The sequence below is a fragment of the Sinocyclocheilus rhinocerous genome, unplaced genomic scaffold (assembly GCF_001515625.1).
Source record: "Sinocyclocheilus rhinocerous isolate Xijiao unplaced genomic scaffold, SAMN03320098_v1.1 scaffold429, whole genome shotgun sequence".
NCBI lineage: Eukaryota > Metazoa > Chordata > Actinopteri > Cypriniformes > Cyprinidae > Sinocyclocheilus > Sinocyclocheilus rhinocerous.
The window spans coordinates 943,709-967,961 of record NW_015665829.1 but is presented as its reverse complement, the minus strand read 5'-3'; the positions used below and the strand labels follow the sequence as shown (position 1 = coordinate 967,961).

Here is a 24,253-nt window from a genome sequence, read left to right as displayed (position 1 = left end):
AGAAAGAAGTGTTAAAATCATCCCACATTTTTAATATTTTTATAAACATCTTCTATATCTAATTCTTATACATGCTGTTTCTATCTCGTATCACCTAAGAAACCAGTTTATTTATATTTGTTCAGATCTTTGATTGATTGATGAAATTGTGCATGAACAGGTTGCAGAATCAACAAAATGTCAAATTCATGCAGTCATTAAAAACTTCAGCATGATAATTCAAGAGGAACATGGTCAGTGAACAAGATTCTTTAAAATAGAATGAGTTTTTTTTTTAATATGGCACCTAACTATATAACTATTTTAAGAGAATAATCAGTTAACAATAATTTCTGCATATTGATTGTCATTCATGTGTACAACTCGGGATGGGGATGGAGATATTTATTGAAGTTATGCCCTGTATGCTTACAGAACCAACTTAGGTCAGAGTCCTTCTGACAACAGAATATAGTCAAACAGTTAATCAGAACCGCCATCAACATTACAAGGTTTCAAATTTAAGTAGTAAAGGAAGAAAATTAGCACAAATTTATGAAAGTTATTTACATAATAATGTATATTATTTATTTGCACCATTAGTAAACTGAAACTAACAAACACACTGTTTTGCAAGACCAGCCTCCATGTTCATTTTAATGTTAAATCAGGTCAGCGGGAGGGTAAAGATGTCTCTTTATTACCTTTTAAACTGATTTGCATGTCATTTTGAGACAACACTGTAAAGAGATTACAGTAACTTACTAGCAAAATTACAGTATTTTGTACTGTACTATACTTTCATTTAGAGTATTTTTAACAGTACTGTATGTTCATTTACAGTATTATCATGTTGTCATTTACTGTTTTTTTTTTTTAAATCCAATTTATCCAATTGTGGTACAGCACTGTAAACCATATGATTCTCTGGGTTGATTCTCGGAATGAACCTGCAAGCATAAGTAAAAAATACATTGGCTGTGTCCGAAAGCTCTAAAATGCTGCCTTCAGAGGATGCATTCCAAGGTAGGAAGGCATTAAGGCACGTCCGAATCCAAAGTTAGCTTCACTTCCTGCCTCATGAGATACCTTCATCTGATCGATTTTTGAAGGCAGCATAGATGTATCCTTCGCTGCCTTTGATATCCCACAGTCCCGTGCCTTCCATTCTGTGATGGCTGAGCTAAAAAAAATTAAGATGGCATCTGAAAGTTGCATTTGGAGGTCAGTTTGTGTATAAATGTATATTTCTAAATAACTTTTTGCACTTTTGATGTTACTTCTAGCGAGAAATCAGTATTATAATTAAATATTCGTTTAGTTGTCACCAAAACGTATTCTATTTTGTTGTGGATCTTTAAAGCATTACGCTGCCTCAGAAGCCTGTCTGAAATAAGTTTCATGAGGTGCCTTTGTGCAAAAACGCTGCCTGCAAAGTCATTGCCTGATAGGCCAGCGAGTCAGCTGCCTAGGTTTTCGGATGCAGCCATTATTTTTCAGACCAGTGTTTGCAGAAATTGCCGTCACTCTCAAACTTGGTGCTGTATGCACTTTGATGTTATAAAAGAACTGCATACATTCTGAATAGACTTACAGGGATGGCACATAAACGTAACTGTTCAAATTACTCACAGGTTTTAAGGTCACTGTTTCTGCTCGGTTCAAACTACAAGCAACAGCACAAATAAATATCAAAGATAAAATAATATGAGCTTTTCAGGTTTTTCAGGTATCTAACAGTAGTTTTTAGGGACAAAATTTGACTAAAGTAATCAAATATAAAATAACATTGCGTATAATTTTCAATTTATAAATTAAATAAAGATTAATCATTAATATTTTTTTCATTTGTTGTTTGATTAACAATGAAAACACAGACAGCAGGTTTATTAGGTTGCTGGCACATTAATGCACAATTCAGTACACTGATACTGTTACTCATGCTTTGTTCTCTTTAATGTTTTTGTTCACTTAAGACATAACCTTCGATGTTTGCTATAGGATACTCACCGAGACAGGCATGTTGACAGTTTTTGTGTGAATTTGTCTGTTCAAGCGCAAGACTTGAAAGAGAGCTCAGTATTTGAGCGCTGTCGGAGACGCATCTTTCCGTGTACACTCTTCAGATGAGTGCACACACAAATCTTCTCACTGAGTCTTGTGTCTTGAGTCTCACATTTCTCTTTAGAGTCTTGTGCCTGAATGTTTAAATTGACAAGCCTTAAATGAGTTTAGTTTAAACACAGATATCAACGTGTGCTGTTCAGGTCTCACCTGCGCTCGTGCGCTATCAACAACCAGGTGATGAAGGCGTAAATGACGGCACTCGCATTGAACAAAGTTTACAAAGAGTGACTGTTTTGCCCACGTTTTTTTTTATGATGATCACTGTCGTAACGTATTGGAAAGCCAGAATGCATATCCATCGACTGAAACATACATTAGCCGAACTCTGTCTGTCCGTTTTACACATTGTCGTTTCCAAATAACCATATTATAAATGCGTCCTCAATATTTTATAACTTTGCTATATTAATAATGGCATATTCTTCCTCCTCCTCCTCCTCAAAGCATCAATCCGTTCTGTGTGTTAGTGGAGAGCAGCAGTCCAGAGGGAATGGCAGCTGCAAATGCAAAATAAAGAACACAGACACATTCTCAAAAGTTAAGTAAATTTAAAAGATTTTCAGGTGAATGTATTTTTAATCATTACAAATGATTTCGTCTGACTTATTTGTAATAAAGTATTGGAGACAAATGAACAATGGTCATACTGATGATATAACCAGAGACAAAAATAAGAGATCTTTGGGATGCATCGGGCCCAATATTGCACTTGTGTACTTGTACTCGTGCTCATGAAAATGCTCCGATACTCCGACGGGGCTCCCTCGTCCCTCTGGCTCTGCCTTGGTCTGGCGTCGACCATCCTGCACCTCGGGACTCCACTCCTCCGGCTGCGCCTCGTCCCTTCGGCCCTCCGGCTCCGTCAGGCTCCTTCATCCCTTCGGCTCCTCCTCAGTCCTCTGTCGTTCCAGCTCCACCGCGGCCTTTCAGATCCCCGCCTCCGTGTCAGTCGCCGGCACCATCTGCTCCTCCTTGGCCCTCCGGATCCTCCCCGTCGCCTTGGCTCATCGGCTTTCCGTCTCCACCTCGGGCTCCTCCGCCACCTGCTCCGCCACCGCTGGTCGGCCCCCTGAAGTCGTCGGCCCTTCCTCCTCTATGGCTCCTCCCTCCGTCGGCTCCACCGTGGGTCGCCTTCATGGCTGTGGCCTGGGTCCCGCCTGGCTCCTCCTCCTGCGCCGTGTCCTTTCTGCCTCCTAAATGGCTCCTCCCTCCATCATCACCACCCTGGACTCTGTTCATCATCCCCCTCCCGGGTGTCCGTCTTCCTCCTGAGCCTCCTCCCAAGTTCCCTCCGTCCCTTCCTATGTTGTTCCTGCGGCGTGAGGATGCGCCTTTCCGGGAGGGGGGCGATATGTCACGCCCATGGACTGGTTATGTTTGTGTGTCATTCCTCGTTCCTGTTGTGGATTTACCTCTGTGATTGTTCATTAAATGACTGTGTAACGCTTCTCCGCGTCTCCTGCACTCCTTCCCTCCGGCACAGCCGTGACAGAAACTAAATAGTGCAGGAAATTCTAGGTCTAATTCTACAAGTAATTATTTTGAACTATTTGCAAATAATTTTAAACACATGCACTTTTATTTGTATAATATGTCAAAAACGCAAAACGTTTACTGTTTCATTCAGTTAGGAATTATATGAATCACGTACTGTAAATGATCCTATATTTTCAGTTCAAACCGGCCATATTTGAGGAAAAAAGTTGTCAAATATCACATTTTTCACTATATCCATCTTACATCGCTCTCTTTCAATGCTTCACGCTGAATTTGTCCCCCTCAATGTCTATGGTGGTTACGGCCCTGGTTGGAACTAGTCTTCTGTCAACAATGAATAGGAGTTTAATAGATGGTACAGTCCTGTCATATTTTAAATACACTGATTTTATAATTACAGATCACAGAATTACCATTTTGAACTAAAATGATTCAGAAGGTTTGTTTATAATCAACTTTCTACATTTTTAAATGATAATAAGATTTCTGACAAATTTCAAGTCAGGTCTTAGATCAAAACTGAACTTCTCAAAGTGATAATGATTTGTTGATTTTGGTAGATTAAGGGAACTGTGTTATTTCAGTGCTTCTTGATCTTAGTGTGGCTTTTGACACAATGGATCATTAAATTATTGTCTGCTTAAAGGGTTAGGTCAGTCAGTGGGAATTCGGATGCTTGCATTTTAAGTGATTTTCTTTTTATTTAAAGGAGAGAAGATCTGCTGTTGAATTGGGGAGTTTTATCTTCTCTGTCCCCATCTCCTTTGGGGTTCCTCAGAGTTCTATTCTTGGCCCCATTTTGTTTTCTTTATATACCCTGCAAACATGTCCTTGCGGGGCCCATGCTGGCTTTTTGCGGGCACAGTGGGCTAGGGCCAGCCCACACCAAACCTAAACAGGTCTACCTTCCTACAGAGTTCCAACCCTGATTAAACAAACCTGTCTGTAATTATCAAGTGCTCCTTCAGATCCTAATTAGTTGGTTCAGTTGTGTTTGATCAGGACCAGGTTGGGCACCCCTGTTGTAGATTAATAGTGTGGGCTAAGTGAGGGCTGCCCATGCAGGGCCAGCACTAAGGGGCCAATGTTTTGACAATGAGCAAAATCTCAGAGGCCCTGCGCTGGCAGCCCGCTGGGGGCCCTTAGGCTAGCCATAAGTGGGCCCGTAAAGGGCCGGTGCAGGCTTGTTTGCAGTGTATGCTTCCGTTGGGATTGTCAATGTTGCATATTATTGTTATGTGGAAGACAGCTGTATCTACCTTTAGAGTGTAAAAATAACTCCAAACTAACTTCTCTGCTAGATTGTTTCGATGACATAGGCCTAATTTAGCCAAACAATCTTGGTCCTCTATCCACTAATTTAAATATTCAGATGAGGAATCTTGGTAGGTTTTTTCAACTAAAGGCCATTGCTACAAATACTATTGTTGTTATCGCTATCTGGAGCTGTCAAGCAATTTGTTTTCATGTTTACAGTTAGTGCAAAATGCAGCATCACTGTTTATGAAAGTAATCGTCCTTGCTGAAAATGCTCTATGATAGTTTATATCCATTAGTATGAAACAATATAGTGATCAGCAGCGGTTACCACTAATATCTGCAGTAACTACAGTGTTTTGGCGGAAAGAAATAACATGTTATTTATTAACTTTTGCGTTTTGTGATTCGGAGCGCTTGTCCTTTCTGCGCATGCGCGTTGCGAACTGTAGCGACTTCCTGCCAAATAGTTGTCCCTAACAACACACGGCGCCCCACCGAGGGAATTTCAGTTCAAGGAAACATAAAGTTTCCTCGAAAGTAGCACTTGGTGACATGGTAAGAGGTTCTTTCCCTTTTGTGCGCCGTACATTGTGCATTTGAGCGCTTTAATGAGCGGTTTAGTGTGAAATGGTAATGTCAGTGAGCTGCGAGCTAAATAACACACGGTGGCTAACTGGTCAAACTGTGCTAAACGCTACATTAACAACGCTAACGTTACCACTTGAAAACAGCTTATGTTGTGTCCTCTTATATTATGTACGTCAGCCGTGAATTGCGTGTTTCCAAAAGATGAACACGTTTAATGTGTAATATCTTGGACATCTTCGGTGAACTAGCCACAGTTTTGAAGAGAAACGCTGTCTGTGTCTCAAACCCTATTGAGCGTCCTACCTAGGCTGCACTTTTCGGCGTCATAGGAGCAAGACGTTGTTTTTGTAACGAAATACTAGAAAAATAGAGCATGAAATCCGATGTGGGATCCTCTCCTTCATTGGTCACCCGTTTTTAAGTAAGCAGCCTCTGCCATTGAGAGCCTCCTGCTGTTGTGTTTTGTTTGATTGGTTAATGCTGTATACTGCCTGTAACGTTACACTTTTATGCGAACACATCCACCAACTTCTAGCTGAGCTGACCTATATATGTTTATATCTGACATAGATGTTTGTAAAGCTTTAATTTATGTATGAGTGAATGTAAACTAAAACATAAAAATGAAAAATCTGTTTTGTCACAGAAATCTAAATGCAGATGTGTATGCAGAAGGATGCATTACATTGATCAAAAATAACAGTGAAGACATTTGCAAAAAAATAAAAGTTCTGTTTGAAATAATGTTGTTCTTTTGAACTTTGTATTCAAAGAATCCTGTCAAATGTATCAGGGTTTTTTCAACATTGATAATCAGAAATGTTTCTTGAGAAACAAATCTGGAGGACCATGTGACACTGGAGTAATGATGCTGAAAATTCAGCTTTTAGGCATTTTAAATTGTTACAATATTTCACGATATTACTGTTTTTACTGTATTTTTGATCAAATAAATGCAGCCTTTCAAAAACATAAGAAAAAAGTAAATACCGCCACTCTTTTAAACGATTTTTGTTGAATTGTAATTCAATCATACACTTCATACAATCTTACATGTTTGTAATGATTGAACTAGTGTTATATGAATTGGTTACATTTCATTTATGTGTACATACATGCATACATAATGGTTTATCTGAGCATTGACTTTGTTGCAGGTGTTTGTGTGAAATTTAGGAGCCTGAAGCCAACAATAAATGTCCATGTTAATGGAGTCCCATTTTTAATAAAGCAAATATTATTAGTACTATTATTTTTTAAGTAGAGCTTTATAGCTTAAAATTAAAAGGAAAATATGCTACTAACTTTGTAAAACATCATAGATCTCAGACATTTTCATATTGTTTTTAAATGTCAGTTATTCTGACTTTAGACAAGATGCTCAGAAAACCTAAACCTGCACCAGCTGTGAAACTTAAAGGTACCATGGTGGGAGTATTTTTGCTGTCTAGCTTAATCCAAGTTCATCTGGGGTCTAACCTAGTTCATCGGAGTTCAAACACAGTTAGCGTGCGTTCACGGGAAGGCTGATGTAGCTAAAATGACCTTGATACTTTGATGTTCAGTGTATTTATCTGTTTCAGGGGTCTCCAACCCTGCTCCTGATGTCATGTACATGTATATTACGTGTTCGTGTAGTGTTTCTTTACAAAGTGACATTGCCAACTACTGACCTGGCAAAGTGTTTTAAGTCGTTTTTGCGGATCTATGTGAACAGGTATAGTTTTGACAAAGTTGTTTTCTGTACGTGAAAAACGCAAAAGAAAATCCTTTTCCTTTTTCCAGCACGTCGTTGTTGTGTAAACCTTAGTGAAGTGTGTTTTTAAGACTTTAATGAAATTAACAGATTAAAAAAATTATATTTAAAAGTTTTCTTCCATTTGCACCCAACATAACAGCATTAATTAAAAAAAATAATAATAATGAAAAACAAATGCAATTTTATGAATCTGTTCATTGAAATTCATAGTTTGAACCTTGAACCCAAATGATTTAATCTTACCAACTCCGTTTTTGCTACCAAAGTGTAAATTAGGGATGCTCTCATATTCGCTAGTCATGGAGAAATCATGTAAATATTCAAGCTCTGATCTTAAATTATTTACTCACCCTTATGCCATTCCAAACCTGTATTTGTTTCCTCTGAAGAAGATCAAAGACAATATTTTGAGAAATGTTTCAGTCAGTGATCTCCAATGTTCTTTTGGACATTGATTTTCATTGTACGAATAAAAAAATATATATATTTTTTTTTAGTCATGAGTAGGCCTGGGTGATAACAATAAAACATTAGAAATTAAATATTTGTTTAATTTTTATTGTGTGTTTAACTGTTAAAACCAAAAATATTTGTTGTTTGTCTCAATAAATTGTTAATTATAAATACAGTGGTTAAATTGAAAAAAACTATTTCTATTGCTTTTTGTTTTAAAAAAGGTAAAAAAAAATGTCAATAATTATCGATACCAAACGATATGAAACATTATTTCGTTGATACATTTTTTAGCTATATCGCCCAGCCCTAGTCATGAGCAGGTTTAGAGTGACAAGACGGTAAATAAATGATGACAGAATTTTCATCTTTGGTTGAATTAAGCTTTTAAAAATGGTCTGTGTACATTGACTGAAATTAATTGTTTTAATCTTCGGTTCACTTGTTTTTTCCACACATTAAAGTTGTTTTTCATATCCAGATCACGTTCCTGAGACATCGAGCTAGATGTTGCATAAGCATCGCTCAGGGCTACATGTGATTTACTAAACATTGTAGTCTCACATTTACATGAATGAAGCTTTAACAAGCGTCTGCAAAATTGGCTTAAGTGTAAGTGAGCATCTGACCCACTTTCTCTCCTTCCTGCTTGATATTCCAATTATATAAATGCAGTTTAAAGAAGGCACGGGGTGAATAAAATTAGGTTAGATCTTATCCTCGCCCACCCTTTGGATGTGGCAGCTTGCGCAGAAACACCTAATGCCTTTGATATAATCAGGAAAGAATACAAGCTTCCTAGTTTTCACCAAATGTAGGTTAGTAGACATGTAAGGAGACACGGCCATATAAATCCAGGCATGTGCGCTGGAAAGTGGGAGGGTTCGGAGGAAACATCTGGTGCTTTTGTGGGGGAGCCTCACGTGCCTCACCTGCCGGGCTGAGCTCACCTGCCACCAGGGTGACTGTGGGATTAGGGCCCGCAAGACCCAGTTTTTCCCTTGATTTTCCCATAATGCTCAGCTCCTCAATGGCACACGCACACACCTGACAAGGATCAGCCCCAGTGAGATGGAGAGGCAGGGGCTGGAGGAGCATATATAAAGATGTCTCACGGTGTTGACTTGTCTTTCACGCAGGGCCTTGGCCAAAGCAGAAGCAGCGGAAACTGCAGAGACTGACGGTGCAGATTTACCAGGGCGGACGGTGAAGACGTCCTCTCCCACAGCCATGGACGAATCGCAAGAGGTGCCCGAGCTACCTGTGAGTACAGTGCACTTACTGACCAGTCAGGAATGAAGAAACATTCATTTGTAGTTGACAACTTCTTCATTTTTGAGATGTTCATTTAAAAAAGGAAAAGTGTATGTTTTCGGTGCTGTAACTGGACACTATTTCTTTTCATAATTTAAATCACTTTTTAATCACCCTGATTACTTTTATAGCATGCCACTCTGAAGGACGCTGCAGTCACTGCTTGAAATGTTACACATTATTGTGTTAAATGCCTACTGTTAATCATTCAACACCGTGAGAGACATAACCCTTTCTTTCCGTTGTTTTGATTGAATAGACAAAGAAAGCTCGGCGTGATCCAGAAGTGAGTCAGGAGGGTGATTCACGGTGGGTCCATGTGCATTTTCATTACAGGGAGTGGTGCATTTCATATTTTCATATATAGCTTGCATATAGGCTACAGCTTGCTAGTTCAGGATTGGGCTGCTAGGATATGCCATTCTAAGCAGTACAGATCAAGGAACTGGATATAGGGTTGTAATCTGGCTTTATTACCATTGTTCCCTTGAGCAAGTTGAAAAATGAGGGTAAAGAGAAGGAACAAAGAGTGTCTTGTCAGAGTGAAGTATGATTTCCTTTTGGATAATTGCCAAACTTCAATCACACTTTATTATCTTCTATCATAATGTCAAGACATTTAAAAAAAAAAAGGCTTTAGAAGAGCTGCAGTCACTGTGTCTTTCAGCCACTCATGTAGAAGATTAAAGAAATTTTGAAGATGACAGTTTTCAAACCTTACCTTAAAGGCTTATCTTTAGGGATGGGTTGAAAATTGATTTCCAGATTTTGACCAATCTTCATTTTAACAAGCCAATATCAATTCTTAAATCTCAAGTTCAATCTTGTAGTCTTTTTTTAATTTAATTTTTTTTAAGTGCGTTAATAAAACTAAAACAAACAATATTTGTTAATGCGCCTCCCATCCAAAAATCGCAATAGTCTATGTGCTTTGTTGCTTTTGATATAAAATAGTTTTTATAAAATCTGCCTTATGAGCAATTTAAATTTACAATGTATCCACCATTAGTTGAGAGAAAAATGTACCAGAATCATTGTTGAATTGAGATCTGAATCAAATCAAGAGCTTGTCAATCAGAATCATATGTGTTTCATATCATTACAGATGTTTTGGCCATTGTTGTGCTATTAGGACATGGTTCTAAAAGTTGTTATTTTGCAGACGTGTGGCTGCTAATGACAGCAGTGACTCCCCTAACCGGAACAAATCGACAGCTCAGTCAGAGGTCAATTCATATCCACCGTCATCTGTCGCTCACTTGCACACAAGTAAGTAGCTTTTAAATTTCATCTGAAATATATTATAATATATTTTAAATAAATGCAGTGTAGAAAACATACTATATACCAGGGCTCGACAGTGCGACCATTTCAGTCGCATTTGCGACTGAAAGTTAGAGGAGTCAAATATTACCTCGTAATGGGAAGGCTACTTTTTGATAACATTTTGGATTATTGATTAGAAGGTGCTCCTAAAATTTTTAACGTGCTCCTAAATTTTTTAAGTTAGGAGCACAAGTGCTCCTAAAAAGAAAAGTATGCGTTGAGCCCTGTATACTATACTATACTATACAATATATTAATAATGTAATTTTTACTGTTTTACTTCTTGTATTACACATTTTAAATACTTTGCAGTTCTCTTATTGAATTAATAGTTCCTCTGATTGAAATTTTTTTTTTGTAGTTATTTTAAATATATACTGAAAATTGTCAAAAGACTATAGTCTCCCTACCTGTTTTTAAGATGTGTAAACATTATGCAACCTGGCAATCCCTCATTCATTCATTCATTTAATGTCTCCGGCAGTGCCTGGAGGTCCAGACCAGTCAAATCAAGAGACGATATCAAGATCCCAGGCCTGTGTCACAGAAAATGCATATGCTCACAATGGTAAGGCTCATTGCTGTCATGCTCAGACTTTTATTTAACGCATAATACATTTGTAACAAAACATCCTAATTTTTAACAGCAGTGACATGCAAAGACCTCACCACAACCACAGCCACTGAATATACCTCACAGATCTACCAAGGAAGCAAGTAAGTACTAAAAGTTGTTTACTATTAACGGGTTAGTATCTTTTAAAATGTAGTCGATCATGGGTTTATTAATCATAAAACCTGCACTCAATGTAGTCTAGCAGTAGTCTAGTCTGCCCTGTTTGCTTGCTTAATACACATTCCTGGCCTTATTGTGTATTTGCATAATACATTATTGAATGTTGTTTCAATACATATGGTTTGGATTTGAAAATTTTTATTATATATAATAATTACATTTATAGTTTTACTAAGTGTGTGTGTATGTGTATATATATATATATATATACAGTATATATATATAACATGAAATATTGAAAGCAAATTTTCTGTTAAAACTATGAAAATTAGCTGAGTTAGGTCAATTAGACTATGAAGCCAAACATTTTATTTCCTTTCTAATGACATACTCGAATGAATTGTTCATAAGACCAGAAACGCATATTAAAGAGTATCAGTTTTGAATTCAACTTTAAAAGCATACAAAATATCAAAAGATAAATAATTTAAATATCAAAGATCACACATATTAAATGGACTGCACCTTCATTTGTTCAAATCAAAGTGTATATGGCATCTACCCAGACTAAAGTCTCTAGAAGCCTCCCTAAGTTCAGTTGTGTTCTTGAATGTTCAGCTAGTAACTCTCCTTCATTATTCTTCAGCACCGCTGTCACTGCATATGCCAGTCAAGTGGCTTTCCCCTCCCTGGGCCAGTCGACCGTTTACAGCGGCTTTCCTCAGTCCGGCCAGACGTACGGACTGCCACCATTTGGTCTGTGCTTCACCCAGTTGCTGTCTGTGCTTTAGTTCATCTGAACACTTCACCCAAACTCATTCCACTTAACCCTCACCCTGCATTCACACTGTACGCTGGCAGTCAGATCAGTTCATGTCTCAATGTTACACCCTGTTCTTAACCTCCCTCTAATCACCTCTTTCATCTCTGCATCCCTTCTCTCCTCCACCCTTTGCCCTCTCCTGCTCCATCTATCCATGCACGGCCTCAGGCACCATGTGGCCAGGCTTAAAGACAGAGTCGCAGCTGCCCGAGGCGCCCTCTGTTGGTCAGACGGGGTTTCTCAGCTTCAGCTCAGCCTATACCTCAACCCAACCCAACCAGATCCACTACTCCTACCCCAGCCAAGGCAAGCCTGCTACCGCTCTCTTTCTCTCTCTGTGTTTCTACACGCTCTCTGCACCTCACAACCTTATCAGTACGGGACCGCTGGGGAGAAAGACCCGCCCAGTTCCATCAGCCAAAACCACTTCCATTAACAGCATTTCATTCAGTAATTCTTATCATGATCGTACGCTTTGGTTGTTTGACATCCTGTATAATTGTTCTTCATCCCCAATCAGGTTCCTGTTTCACTACATCCAGTGTGTACACTAATAACCCCCCAGCAACTGCTGTGACCACAACTGCTGGCACACATCAGGTGAGTCCATCTGCAGTGAAAAGAGAAACTAAGTCAGTATTTGAAAGGACAGTATTAGTAATATGAGGACGCTGTTCTCTGCTTTTGCATTAGATGAACAGAAATTGCTTTTACATTATCTACAGACTTTGAACTCTGATATGAGCAAAAATACAAAAACGTCATGTTCTTGACAGTGATATATGTTGCAATATACTATTTTCTTATGGAAAAGTGATTCAGAAACATGAAAAAGAAAAGATTCTCAAATTTCAGCCAGTTCTTTTTCATCTCGACCAGTAGGTAGTAGGTTGTATGTCAAATAGAAAGGACTGCTTGAAACTGCCAGATTGCTTTGTTGAACAAACAGTGAACATGATTTAAACTTCTTAATCTTAATTTGTTTTACTCCAGGAGTTTTCAAGTTACAACTCTCTTGGTCAGAGTCAGTTCTCGCAGTACTACGTTCCCCCTCCCAGTTACCTGTCTGCTGGGTTGCCCAGCAGTGATAGAGATGGAGCTGGTGTAGTGGCACCTGGATATCCAGCCATTAAAACTGAAGGCAGTGCCTCAGCAAACCTGCCCGACACAACAGGTGTGTTATCATTATCCCTCTGTAACTTCACAATAAACCTTATAAACCTAGAACTTTGTAAATACTAGTACTAGCAGTTCTCCCCACCTTCTGTAAATGGCTAAAAATGGTCTTTTTCACAACTAAAATTAGAATTAGAATGTTGTTCTGTGGCTCAGTGGTAGAGCATTGCGTTAGCAGCGCAAACAGTCGTGGGTTCAATTCCCAGGGAACACACATACTGGTAAAAAATGTATAGCCTGAATGCACTGTAAGTCGCTTTGGATAAAAGCGTCTGCTAAATGCATAAATTAAAGTTAATTAATTGATTAAATAAATTATATTACATATATAAAGCCACACACTTCCATTCAAACATTTGGGGTCAGTAACCATTTTATTTGTCAAGGACACATTAAAGTGACCAAAAAGACAGTAAAGACATTCATAATGGTACAATTTCTATGTAAAATAAATGATGTTTTAAAACCTTGTATTCATCAAAGAATCCTGAAAAAAATGCTTCAATAAAAATATTAAGAAGCACAACTGTTTTCAACTGTTGTATTTATATTCCCCCTAAATAACTAAGTATTCCAACACACATCTCCACAATCCAAAAACCCAGGGAACACACATACTGGTAAAAAATGTATAGCCTGAATGCACTGTAAGTCGCTTTGGATAAAAGCGTCTGCTAAATGCATAAATTAAAGTTAATTAATTGATTAAATAAATTATATTACATATATAAAGCCACACACTTCCATTCAAACATTTGGGGTCAGTAACCATTTTATTTGTCAAGGACACATTAAAGTGACCAAAAAGACAGTAAAGACATTCATAATGGTACAATTTCTATGTAAAATAAATGATGTTTTAAAACCTTGTATTCATCAAAGAATCCTGAAAAAAATGCTTCAACAAAAATATTAAGAAGCACAACTGTTTTCAACTGTTGTATTTATATTCCCCCTAAATAACTAAGTACTCCAACACACATCTCCACAATCCAAAAATCCAATTCCAAATCAAAAGACTTGTTCTCACCTTCAGACTGAGAGCGCTGCCCGTTGGTTAGAAATCCGAGGGGGAGTCCGTGCCAAACTCAGTCAGGTCCGGATGCTCTTGAGGCTCGATGGGATTAATGTTTAGGTTCAGATAATAGCTAATGAAGAAAAAATTTACTCTGAGACTTGTTTGGAGAGGAATAACGCATCACCACATAAAATGGCTTCGCTTTAATGAACAAATTCAGAATAAAATCAACATAACAAGCTCTCTTACGAGCTTCACAATTTATAGTCTGCATGGGTTACAAAGAAATGTACTTATTTGTACATACAAGTCAAGCTCAACACCTCACTTCCTTTCCAGCATTCTGCAGCAAGCTTTTGTTGCTAAGCAGAAGATATATACATTTTGGTTGCATATGCAACACCTTTTCATTGCAAAGCGAGAGATACATGACCTTTGCTCTAATTCTACATTATATACTTTGCTGCACAAGTATAACACATTAAGCCGGAGCAAATGACACCTGCTGTCCTCTCGCCTCAATTCTATGAAACTAACAAGATATCAGTTGCTTATATATTCTATTTTTATTTATAGGCCTCTTGAATCTTCTTCTTTGTCCTGCTTCCTTTGTAAACCTTGCACAATTAAATCACTCATGTCAGTTTTTAGGTCACCTGGTTCCTTTTCCAGGATTGATTAGCAGAGTGCATCTCATTTATTGGATCTATTGGATTTGACACAACATAAGAAATAAGAAATTAAATAATAAGAAATGTTTCTCAAGCGGTAAATCAGCATATTAGAATGATTTCTGAAGACTGAAAGTAATGGCTACTGAAAATTCAGCTTTGCATCACAGGAATAAACTATAAAATTAAAATATATTACAATAGAAAATAGTCTTGCAGTCTTATACAGCCTTGGTAAGCATAAGATATTTCTTTCTAAAACATTTTTAAATAATACTGACCCCAAACTTCAGAACAATAATGTGTAATGTATGTACGGTATATATTATACTAAAAATAGTATAAAATTACTATAATAAAAATTTATTTTGGTTAATTTATGACTTAATTCCAATGTAATACATATAAAATTAAAGAAAAGATCCTAGTAAAGAAAAAAGTAATTCAGAAAGCATCTTAACCCTTAAAAGAGGTCTTAAGGTCCAAAATTGTTAGGAGTACGGACGAGGACTTTTAAGAGGCTTAAGAGTTTCTTTAGCAGTGGAGAAATGTGTTGCACACAATGCATGACCGTGAGTTAATAAGACGCTACACATTAGATCGTACAGGGATTATGTTTGTGACCGATCTTATTAGAGACACGCTAACATCTCAGACACCACGCAGAAATGCCATAGCGCCAGAAATGGAAGTAATCACTACATTAACTACATTAACATATTTGACAACTGGAAAAAATGCAACTATGCAGCAGTGATGATTTGGGTCTGTCACAACCTTCTATAAGCAAAGTGAAAGCACAAACAAGTACAGCACTTTCAGAACCTTATTGTGTCGCTGTTCATTTCCTATAACATAGCTAGCAACGGGGTCAGCCCTGCCTCCTCACTAAGATAAAAGTTTTTTGTCTTTTCCTCGCTCAGAGTTGCTCTCAGATTGGTCCTGAATCACTTTTAAGCTAAGACTCCTAGTTAGAAATATTTAAGCTAAATTAGGAGCTCTCTGAGAGGATTCTTAGAATCTTTAAGAATACGGGCTACATATGGGCACATATGGACTAGATAATCATTGTGGATGCCCTCAGTCTTCTGGCTCATTGCAGTTCATGTTGTTTGCTCATTCTATCAGATGCATCCCCAGGTGTGACGCTCCGAACAGGTGTGGCTTTGCCTGCTGGGATGGCCCTCCCCACAGGAGAAAGCGACCAAGATGAGACAAACCGCAAAAACCTTCCTGGCAAAGCTAAAGGCAAAGCCAAGAAATCTGATGGTTCCCAATCCACAGACAATGACCTTGAGGTAATGAAGCAACCTGCATAGTTTTAACGACACATTCTGAAGTCCAAAGAGTATGGAATTGTTGACACAAAGAAAAAATGCATTAAATTGAGCTTGCTCAGCTAAACAGAGAGTCAGCTTTACAATTGATCATTTATTTATTTATTTTTTGCTAAATGTACTTAAATGGAGAGTAGAGCGATGAATCATTAGATGAGCATAATGGATTGGGCAACAGCCAGTTGCAACAAACATGATATCAAACTCTTTCTTTTCTCAGCGTATCTTCTTGTGGGATCTGGATGAAACCATCATCATTTTCCACTCTCTTCTTACCGGCTCATTTGCACAGAAGTTTGGCAAGGTACAGAATTGCTTTTATAAACTGGCAGAAGTAATGCCTGTTTTTTCCCTTCTCACATTCTTGCTGTTTCCTGGGATGCTTTTATTTATTCAGGACCCAGCAACCGTTCTCAATCTGGGTCTTCAGATGGAGGAACTGATCTTTGAGCTCGCAGACACGCATCTCTTCTTCAATGATCTGGAGGTAAGCGGAGTGTAACAAGGGTCAGTTTGCTTTATGTTCATGTAAATAACATTCACCCCTCCTGTCAACACAGGAATGTGATCAGGTCCATGTTGATGATGTTGCCTCAGATGACAACGGACAGGACTTGAGGTAATGAAACCAAGTCAAACTTCATGACGAGTTTTCAAGCAATGTTACAACTCCTTACAATAACATCTCTTTCGCTCATAACCTCAAAACACACATTTTGCCGTTACATTTATGACAGAGGCTATGTGTAAAAGCTCTTAGTAATTGTTTTTTAGTTTAGTCTGTAATAACACATCTAATAGTGATCATTCTGGCTTAGCAACTACAGCTTCTCCAGCGATGGCTTCAGCGGGCCCAGTGCGGGCGGTGGTCCAGGGTCCACCTCCACGGTACAGGGAGGAGTAGAGTGGATGCGTAAGCTGGCCTTCAGATATCGCCGGCTCAAAGAGATCTACAACGGGTTCAAAGGGAATGTGGGAGGTAAGAGTGTCTCGTAACTCTGCTCCAAACCACGCTGCATGTTCCCACACGGTGGCGCTGTTACTGTACCATTATTACTTGGTCAAGTAGTAGTTCCCTGCCTTGCCTTCTAGCATACTTCCCCTCATATTTAGTTGATATCTAATCAGGAATACGGGAATGAAGTTCATGACGGCCTCATGTGTGCTGTCTGATTGAACTGACATGGGTTGTGTGTTGTTGTTGTTTTTCAGCTGATGAATAAGAACATTGACCATTACTCCAGTCTTTCAGTGTCACATGATCCTTCTGAAATCATAAATGCTGATTTGCTGCTTGTAGTAGTAATATACTTTATTGTCCTCGAAAGGAAAATTGTTATGGACGACATGTTGCTGCAAAGACATACGATAAACAAATAATAACAGTAAACGATGATAAAGATCTATCAAGATAAACACTTGTTAAACAATCGTACAGATACAAGTACAAACGAGTTCTTATACAGATTCAATTTACACACTGGGACTTTATATCTTCTACAAGAGGGAAGCAGTTCATACTGTGAATGCAGGAAATGAGTCTGATCCCCAAGAATCCTGTCTACCTGATTGAGATGCATTCCTCATATAAATCTCGAAGGTTAAGATGTTCATCGTGCCCATCAATTTTCACCAACTTAGATTTAAGCTGTACTGACCGGTTACCAAACCATACCGTAATACCGTACCTAACAATACTTTCTAAAACGGCGTCATAAGATTCTTGTTCACTTCATAAAGACGTAACCTGCGTAAGAAATACAATCTCTGTTGTAGACGAGTGCAAAGCCATTCAATATGCGTTTTCCATGTAAGTGAACTTCCACATTATTTTTGAGGAAACTGATACATTTTTTTGTGAGATTCTTTGATGAATAGAAAGTTCAAAAGAAATGATCGATTTCATGGCTCCTTGCTGAATAAAAGTAACAATTTGTTTCTTTCTTACCGACTGCAAACTTTTAAAAGCTAGCGCATTTAGTAATGTTCCGACTCGCCTAGCTGAACAGGCCTGACGTAAAGGTTCACAAATGTTGCTTTATTCTATTGATTTACATTTTCATTGAAAGTTCTCTTTATTGATCTGTGTATGTTTGATCTAATCCATGTGCCCCGTCACTCTTTAGCACAACATGCCGTTTTGGCGAATCTCGTCTCACGGTGACCTGATTTCTCTTCACCAAGCTCTGGAACTGGACTTCTTATAGATGGAGCTGGATGTAAGACATGGATCTCTCCGGCTGCACCCATCAGCAATCCCATCCACCCCTTACCTGATCCAGCGCAGCCGTGGAGCAGCTGACGTAGACTCTGGGACGTTAGTGGTCATAGACAAGAACTCAAGATGATCTGTGACACGATCTCACAAGCCCTCCATTCCCTCAATGGCAGCTATCCTCCCCCTAGGTTGAATCTTGCACTGGGATGCCACACAACCGTACATGAGGAAAAGAGGAAAAAAAACTGTCTCCCATTCTCACCGCATGTTTCTCTTGGAAAAAGGATGTACTTTACCATCTTCAACTTAACTGGATTCACCAAAGGAACAACCCATGACCAAAGGTCTGCACTGGTACAGAAACTTAGGAGTGAACTTAGTCTTTTTTTTTTGCATTCTTTTTAAAGGGCTGAAAAGTAAGTTGGAGTCATTTTGATCTTCTTGTGGGATCTGGATGAAACCATCATCATTTTCCACTCTCTTCTTACCGGCTCATTTGCACAGAAGTTTGGCAAGGTACAGAATTGCTTTTATAAACTGGCAGAAGTAATGCCTGTTTTTTCCCTTCTCACATTCTTGCTGTTTCCTGGGATGCTTTTATTTATTCAGGACCCAGCAACCGTTCTCAATCTGGGTCTTCAGATGGAGGAACTGATCTTTGAGCTCGCAGACACGCATCTCTTCTTCAATGATCTGGAGGTAAGCGGAGTGTAACAAGGGTCAGTTTGCTTTATGTTCATGTAAATAACATTCACCCCTCCTGTCAACACAGGAATGTGATCAGGTCCATGTTGATGATGTTGCCTCAGATGACAACGGACAGGACTTGAGGTAATGAAACCAAGTCAAACTTCATGACGAGTTTTCAAGCAATGTTACAACTCCTTACAATAACATCTCTTTCGCTCATAACCTCAAAACACACATTTTGCCGTTACATTTATGACAGAGGCTATGTGTAAAAGCTCTTAGTAATTGTTTTTTAGTTTAGTCTGTAATAACACATCTAATAGTGATCATTCTGGCTTAGCAACTACAGCTTCTCCAGCGATGGCTTCAGCGGGCCCAGTGCAGGCGGTGGTCCAGGGTCCACCACAGCGGTACAGGGAGGAGTGGAGTGGATGCGTAAGCTGGCCTTCAGATATCGCCGGCTCAAAGAGATCTACAACGGGTTCAAAGGGAATGTGGGAGGTAAGAGTGTCTCGTAACTCTGCTCCAAACCACGCTGCATGTTCCCACACGGTGGCGCTGTTACTGTACCATTATTACTTGGTCAAGTAGTAGTTCCCTGCCTTGCCTTCTAGCATACTTCCCCTCATATTTAGTTGATATCTAATCAGGAATACGGGAATGAAGTTCATGACGGCCTCATGTGTGCTGTCTGATTGAACTGACATGGGTTGTGTGTTGTTGTTGTTTTTCAGCTGATGAATAAGAACATTGACAGCCAATCAGAATCCATCATGCCTTAAAGAGCTTGAGCATTGAAAGCGACAGATGGCGTACCTATAGTGCATGCTTATAAAACACAAAATATTATTATGCGTTTGTGTGGACACTAATGTATTTATCATTGTAGTTACCTTTATAGTTTTCATTCTTGGTGTCTACAGGCCTTCAGCTGTGTATTCTCAGTTCATTATTGCCTCACTTGTGTTGATGCCATGAAGTGACAGTAAAGACGTTTATAATGTTACAAAGGATTTCTGTTTCATATAAATGCTGTTCTTAAGAACTTTCTAGTCATTAACAAATCCTAAATCTTGGATTTAGCATATTGCTGAATAATACCTTTCATTCAATATTTTATTGAGGTTTGTCACCGTGTCATTCTGTGATCCTGAATGTGGAATATGGCTAACAAATATTGATTGGCCTATGTCTTGGACAAGTTTTCTACAATGAAGTTTTGCACCTAAAACATAGAATACAGACACAAATGTGGATTTGTTCTAGGTGTCTAAATTATAAAAAAATCAAACTAGTCTTATAAACTCCAAGATTTAGCTTAAAGGGTGAAACTGGCTTGTTCTGTTGTCCACAATGAAAGGTTTTAAGTGCTGCTCCAGATGGCAATGAAGAGAGAATGAAGAGATGCTGATAATAATCAAAGAATACTAAGGAAGTTAAAAAAATTAAAAAAAACTTAATGTCATGAACTCACAACAACATTAGGTGAACATGTTCATATATATATATATATATATATAAAGGGTAGTAAGGAATGAACCATAGAATCTACATCGGAATTTTGTCATTGCTGAACATTGAACATTACATTGTTAGTTGTGTTACATGGATTAACTAGCTATACAGACCAGGTCCAGCAGTATATTTAAGTTACTGCTTATCAATAAGCCTTATATGTATGTATTTTAATGCCAGTATCTTCTGCTGATCTTGCAGGTCTGCTAAGCCCAATGAAGAGAGACCTACTGCTCAGGCTGCGCTCAGAGATTGAGACAATTACAGATGCCTGGCTGAGCACTGCCCTCAAATCTCTCTTGCTCATTCAGTCAAGGTGAGGCCTGTGTCTGTTCTCAGAACATGCAAGATTTAGTGGAACTCATCCGATCCACCTCTAGCCATTAAACATTGTGTGTGATGTGCTAGAGCAACACGCTAAACAGGTTTCTCAGTGTAGATCCTTCAGCTTTAATTAAGTGTACACGTTAACAATGGGCTAATTTTTTTGGTGTTTGTTCACAGGGGCAGATGTATGAACGTTCTGGTCACCACCACTCAGCTGGTTCCTGCTTTAGCTAAAGTGCTTCTCTATGGACTGGGTGACGTCTTTCCCATCGAGAACATCTACAGCGCCACTAAAATAGGTAATAGGTTTGGTTTACCAAAAATGTTAATTCAGACATTAACCAGGGTATCAATCTGATGAACTGAGCACAAGGATATGTACATGTTATGTGTAACACATTATCTGTAACTTCTGTTAACAGGAAAAGAGAGCTGCTTTGAACGCATCATCTCTCGCTTTGGGAACAAAGTGACCTATGTTGTTATAGGGGACGGTCGTGATGAAGAGTTTGCAGCAAAGCAGGTACAAGCAGTTTTTTTTCTATTGTAATATATTTTTCTTCCTGTGATCAAAGCTGAATTTTCAGCATCATTACTCCAGTCTTTCAGTGTCACATGATCCTTCTGAAATCATAACCATGTGCCCCGTCACTCTTTAGCACAACATGCCGTTTTGGCGAATCTCGTCTCACGGTGACCTGATTTCTCTTCACCAAGCTCTGGAACTGGACTTCTTATAGATGGAGCTGGATGTAAGACATGGATCTCTCCGGCTGCACCCATCAGCAATCCCATCCACCCCTTACCTGATCCAGCGCAGCCGTGGAGCAGCTGACGTAGACTCTGGGACGTTAGTGGTCATAGACAAGAACTCAAGATGATCTGTGACACGATCTCACAAGCCCTCCATTCCCTCAATGGCAGCTATCCTCCCCCTAGGTTGAATCTTGCACTGGGATGCCACACAACCGTACATGAGGAAAAGAGGAAAAAAAACTGTCTCCCATTCTCACCGCATGTTTCTCTTGGAAAAAGGATGTACTTTACCATCTTCAACTTAACTGGATTCACCAAAGGAACAACCCATGACCAAAGGTCTGCACTGGTACAGAAACTTAGGAGTGAACTTAGTCTTTTTTTTTTGCATTCTTTTTAAAGGGCTGAAAAGTAAGTTGGAGTCATTTTGATTTGCACTCATTCCAAAGGTCAGGATAATGGTTCTTATGAGATGTCAGGTCACATGTTTTAGAAGCCTACAAAAAATTATGCAATTATTCATCATTTCTGCTTTAAATTAGGCAATGTGAATTATAGAGTGCCTAATGGACACAATTTCTTTTTGTACTTTTTGTCCCTCTTTTTTGAAAGAATAAATCACCCAAAAATGAGAATTGGCATCATTTATATTACTTTTGTTCCAAATCCGTATGACTGACTGACTGACTTTCGTGAAACATGAAAGGAGATGTTTAGAAGAATGTTCACGCTGCACTTTTGCATTCAATGAAATTTGAATGGGAAAAGGGGCTTCAAACTGCAAAAATCACCATAATTCAAATACGTTTAGCATGTTATATGATCGAAGTCATATAATGAGGAACAGACCTGAATTTAAATTATGCACAAACAATCTTCCCTTTCACTGTAGCTCTAAAGCAGGGGTGTCAAACTCAATTCCTGGAGGGCTGGAGCCCTGCAGAGTTTAGATTCAACCCTAATTAAACAAACACCTCATCCAACTAATCAAGTCTTTCAGGCTTGTTTGAAAACTACATGGTATGTGTGTTGGAGCAGGGTTGGAGCAGAGCTCCGGCCTTCCAGGAACTGAGTTTGACACCCCTGCTCTAAAGTCTCATTCAGTTATGAGACCTAATCAACAGCTGAAACTTGGTGTGACATTTCTTGCCGAAGTTCATTCTGAGTTTGAATGCAAATGCAGAGATTTCAGAGCTGTGATGAGAAGATTTTCAATGAACGTCTTGAGATTTTTATTTTATTTTATTTTTTCATTTTTGGGTAAGCCATTTCTTTAAAATCCATGTTAAGGTGAACATAGGCTCCTGGAATGATACTGTCCCATTAGAAATATATCTTGTTATATGTTTATAATGCAATTATGAGCCACATGAACTAACTGCATTCTTGTCTCCTGAGAATAATCATGTTGCTGAGTGGGATTTTGCAAAATTACCTCTTGCATATAGCCAAAATGACCCATGGATTCGAAGCTACAGGGCCCCAGCCTGTGACTGTTTTCTTTCAATTGTACATGTTTGGAAGAAAAACTGTGTGAAAGTGTGCAGTACATTTCTGGTCAGTGATAAGTGATTGTTTCAATTTTGGTTGAAGGTGGTTTTACGAGCAGGCTTAGGTGTAAGATTCCTAACTGCTGCAAGACTTTGACTGAACATTACTGAGCCTGAAGAAAAAGCATTTTTATTCAAGCAGCTTTGACAATTAAGAATGTGTAATCTTCGTTGTTTTCATAGATGTGTGTGTCTGTGTGTTTCTTTTCTTGTATATATTTATATTGTGCCTTTTAACTATAATCACCATTCAGTAAATGTATTATCTTAAAGGGAATTACTGAAATTTGACAAACATATGTTTGTATTTGTTTTTCTGGTGAAGTGTTACTTTTGATTCATAGGCCAATGCTGTTACCTGGCTTTTTCTTTTAGTTTGGTATTTTGAAAGTGCGCTGATTTCATCTCTGCAAAAATCATTTTTCTCCATAGCTCAGCCAATCCGATGCTGTTGTTCTTTAACTTGAATCATAAAAACTGCTCTTCTGGTGCTTTCAGGAAAAAAAACAAAATGTAGTCCCTGTATACTGTCTGTTATCTACACAAACTGAAGATACATGACTGAATCATCATGAGATCTTGGGATTTGTTACTAATGCATAGACAATCAAGGGATGTAATGGCTCTTTTAGCCAGAGAATAAATGCTCGATCTAGCCCTGGGATTAAGCTTGAGCTTTTAGATCAGTAGGAGAACCTCTGGCATATTCAGACTGAAACTGGCTATCTGTACCTACACTGTTTCTGGTTTTGTGTAAGTGATGTTCATTAAATACTTTGAGGCTGGCCTACCTGCTTGGCTTGTTCATCTCTGTCTCATAGTTGTGTGAATCTCATGAAAACACCTCCAGGACACATTTCAGCCCAAAATCTTTTGAGTTCGGTTTTACAGTTTTTTTTTTAATTCACGTTGGTACTATTTTCACAAGTAAGGTGTATATTTTCAAAACTCTTAAGTACAAAAATCCAAACTGATCACACTTGTAACATCACTAGTCATTCTTTCAAAACTGATCTCATTACAATTATACATATTTTCATCCACACGATCATTGTTTCAAAACATAAGATTATTGTAATATATGTTGAGAACATTTGATTTAATCACCAAAACACAACAGTATGATTTTCTTT

At 38.5% G+C, this 24,253-nt stretch overlaps 1 protein-coding gene across 1 annotated transcript; it reads left to right on the top strand.

The window, feature by feature from the left end:
• Positions 1-5,301: 5,301 nt before the first annotated feature.
• On the top strand, positions 5,302-22,203 carry LOC107731567 (eyes absent homolog 3-like). The gene is made up of 19 exons (XM_016542684.1): positions 5,302-5,418; positions 8,803-8,926; positions 9,237-9,286; positions 10,140-10,246; positions 10,788-10,871; positions 10,951-11,020; positions 11,686-11,795; positions 12,031-12,168; positions 12,383-12,462; positions 12,856-13,036; positions 15,856-16,025; positions 16,285-16,368; positions 16,462-16,551; positions 16,625-16,683; positions 19,313-19,473; positions 20,689-20,803; positions 20,992-21,113; positions 21,237-21,337; positions 21,474-22,203. The coding sequence occupies exons 2-19, from the start codon at positions 8,894-8,896 to the stop codon at positions 21,552-21,554; spliced, it is 1,836 nt and encodes a 611-aa protein (XP_016398170.1). The 5' UTR covers positions 5,302-5,418; positions 8,803-8,893; the 3' UTR covers positions 21,555-22,203.
• Positions 22,204-24,253: the final 2,050 nt, after the last annotated feature.

Excerpts from the sequence above, each read along its gene's own strand:
- LOC107731567 (XM_016542684.1), top strand. The coding sequence starts at position 8,894 with ATGGACGAATCGCAAGAGGTGCCCGAGCTACCT. Across the intron at positions 11,021-11,685 it reads CAGATCTACCAAGGAAGCAA|CACCGCTGTCACTGCATATG; the intron begins GTAAGTACTAAA and ends ATTATTCTTCAG. Across the intron at positions 21,338-21,473 it reads AAGAGTTTGCAGCAAAGCAG|CACAACATGCCGTTTTGGCG; the intron begins GTACAAGCAGTT and ends GTCACTCTTTAG.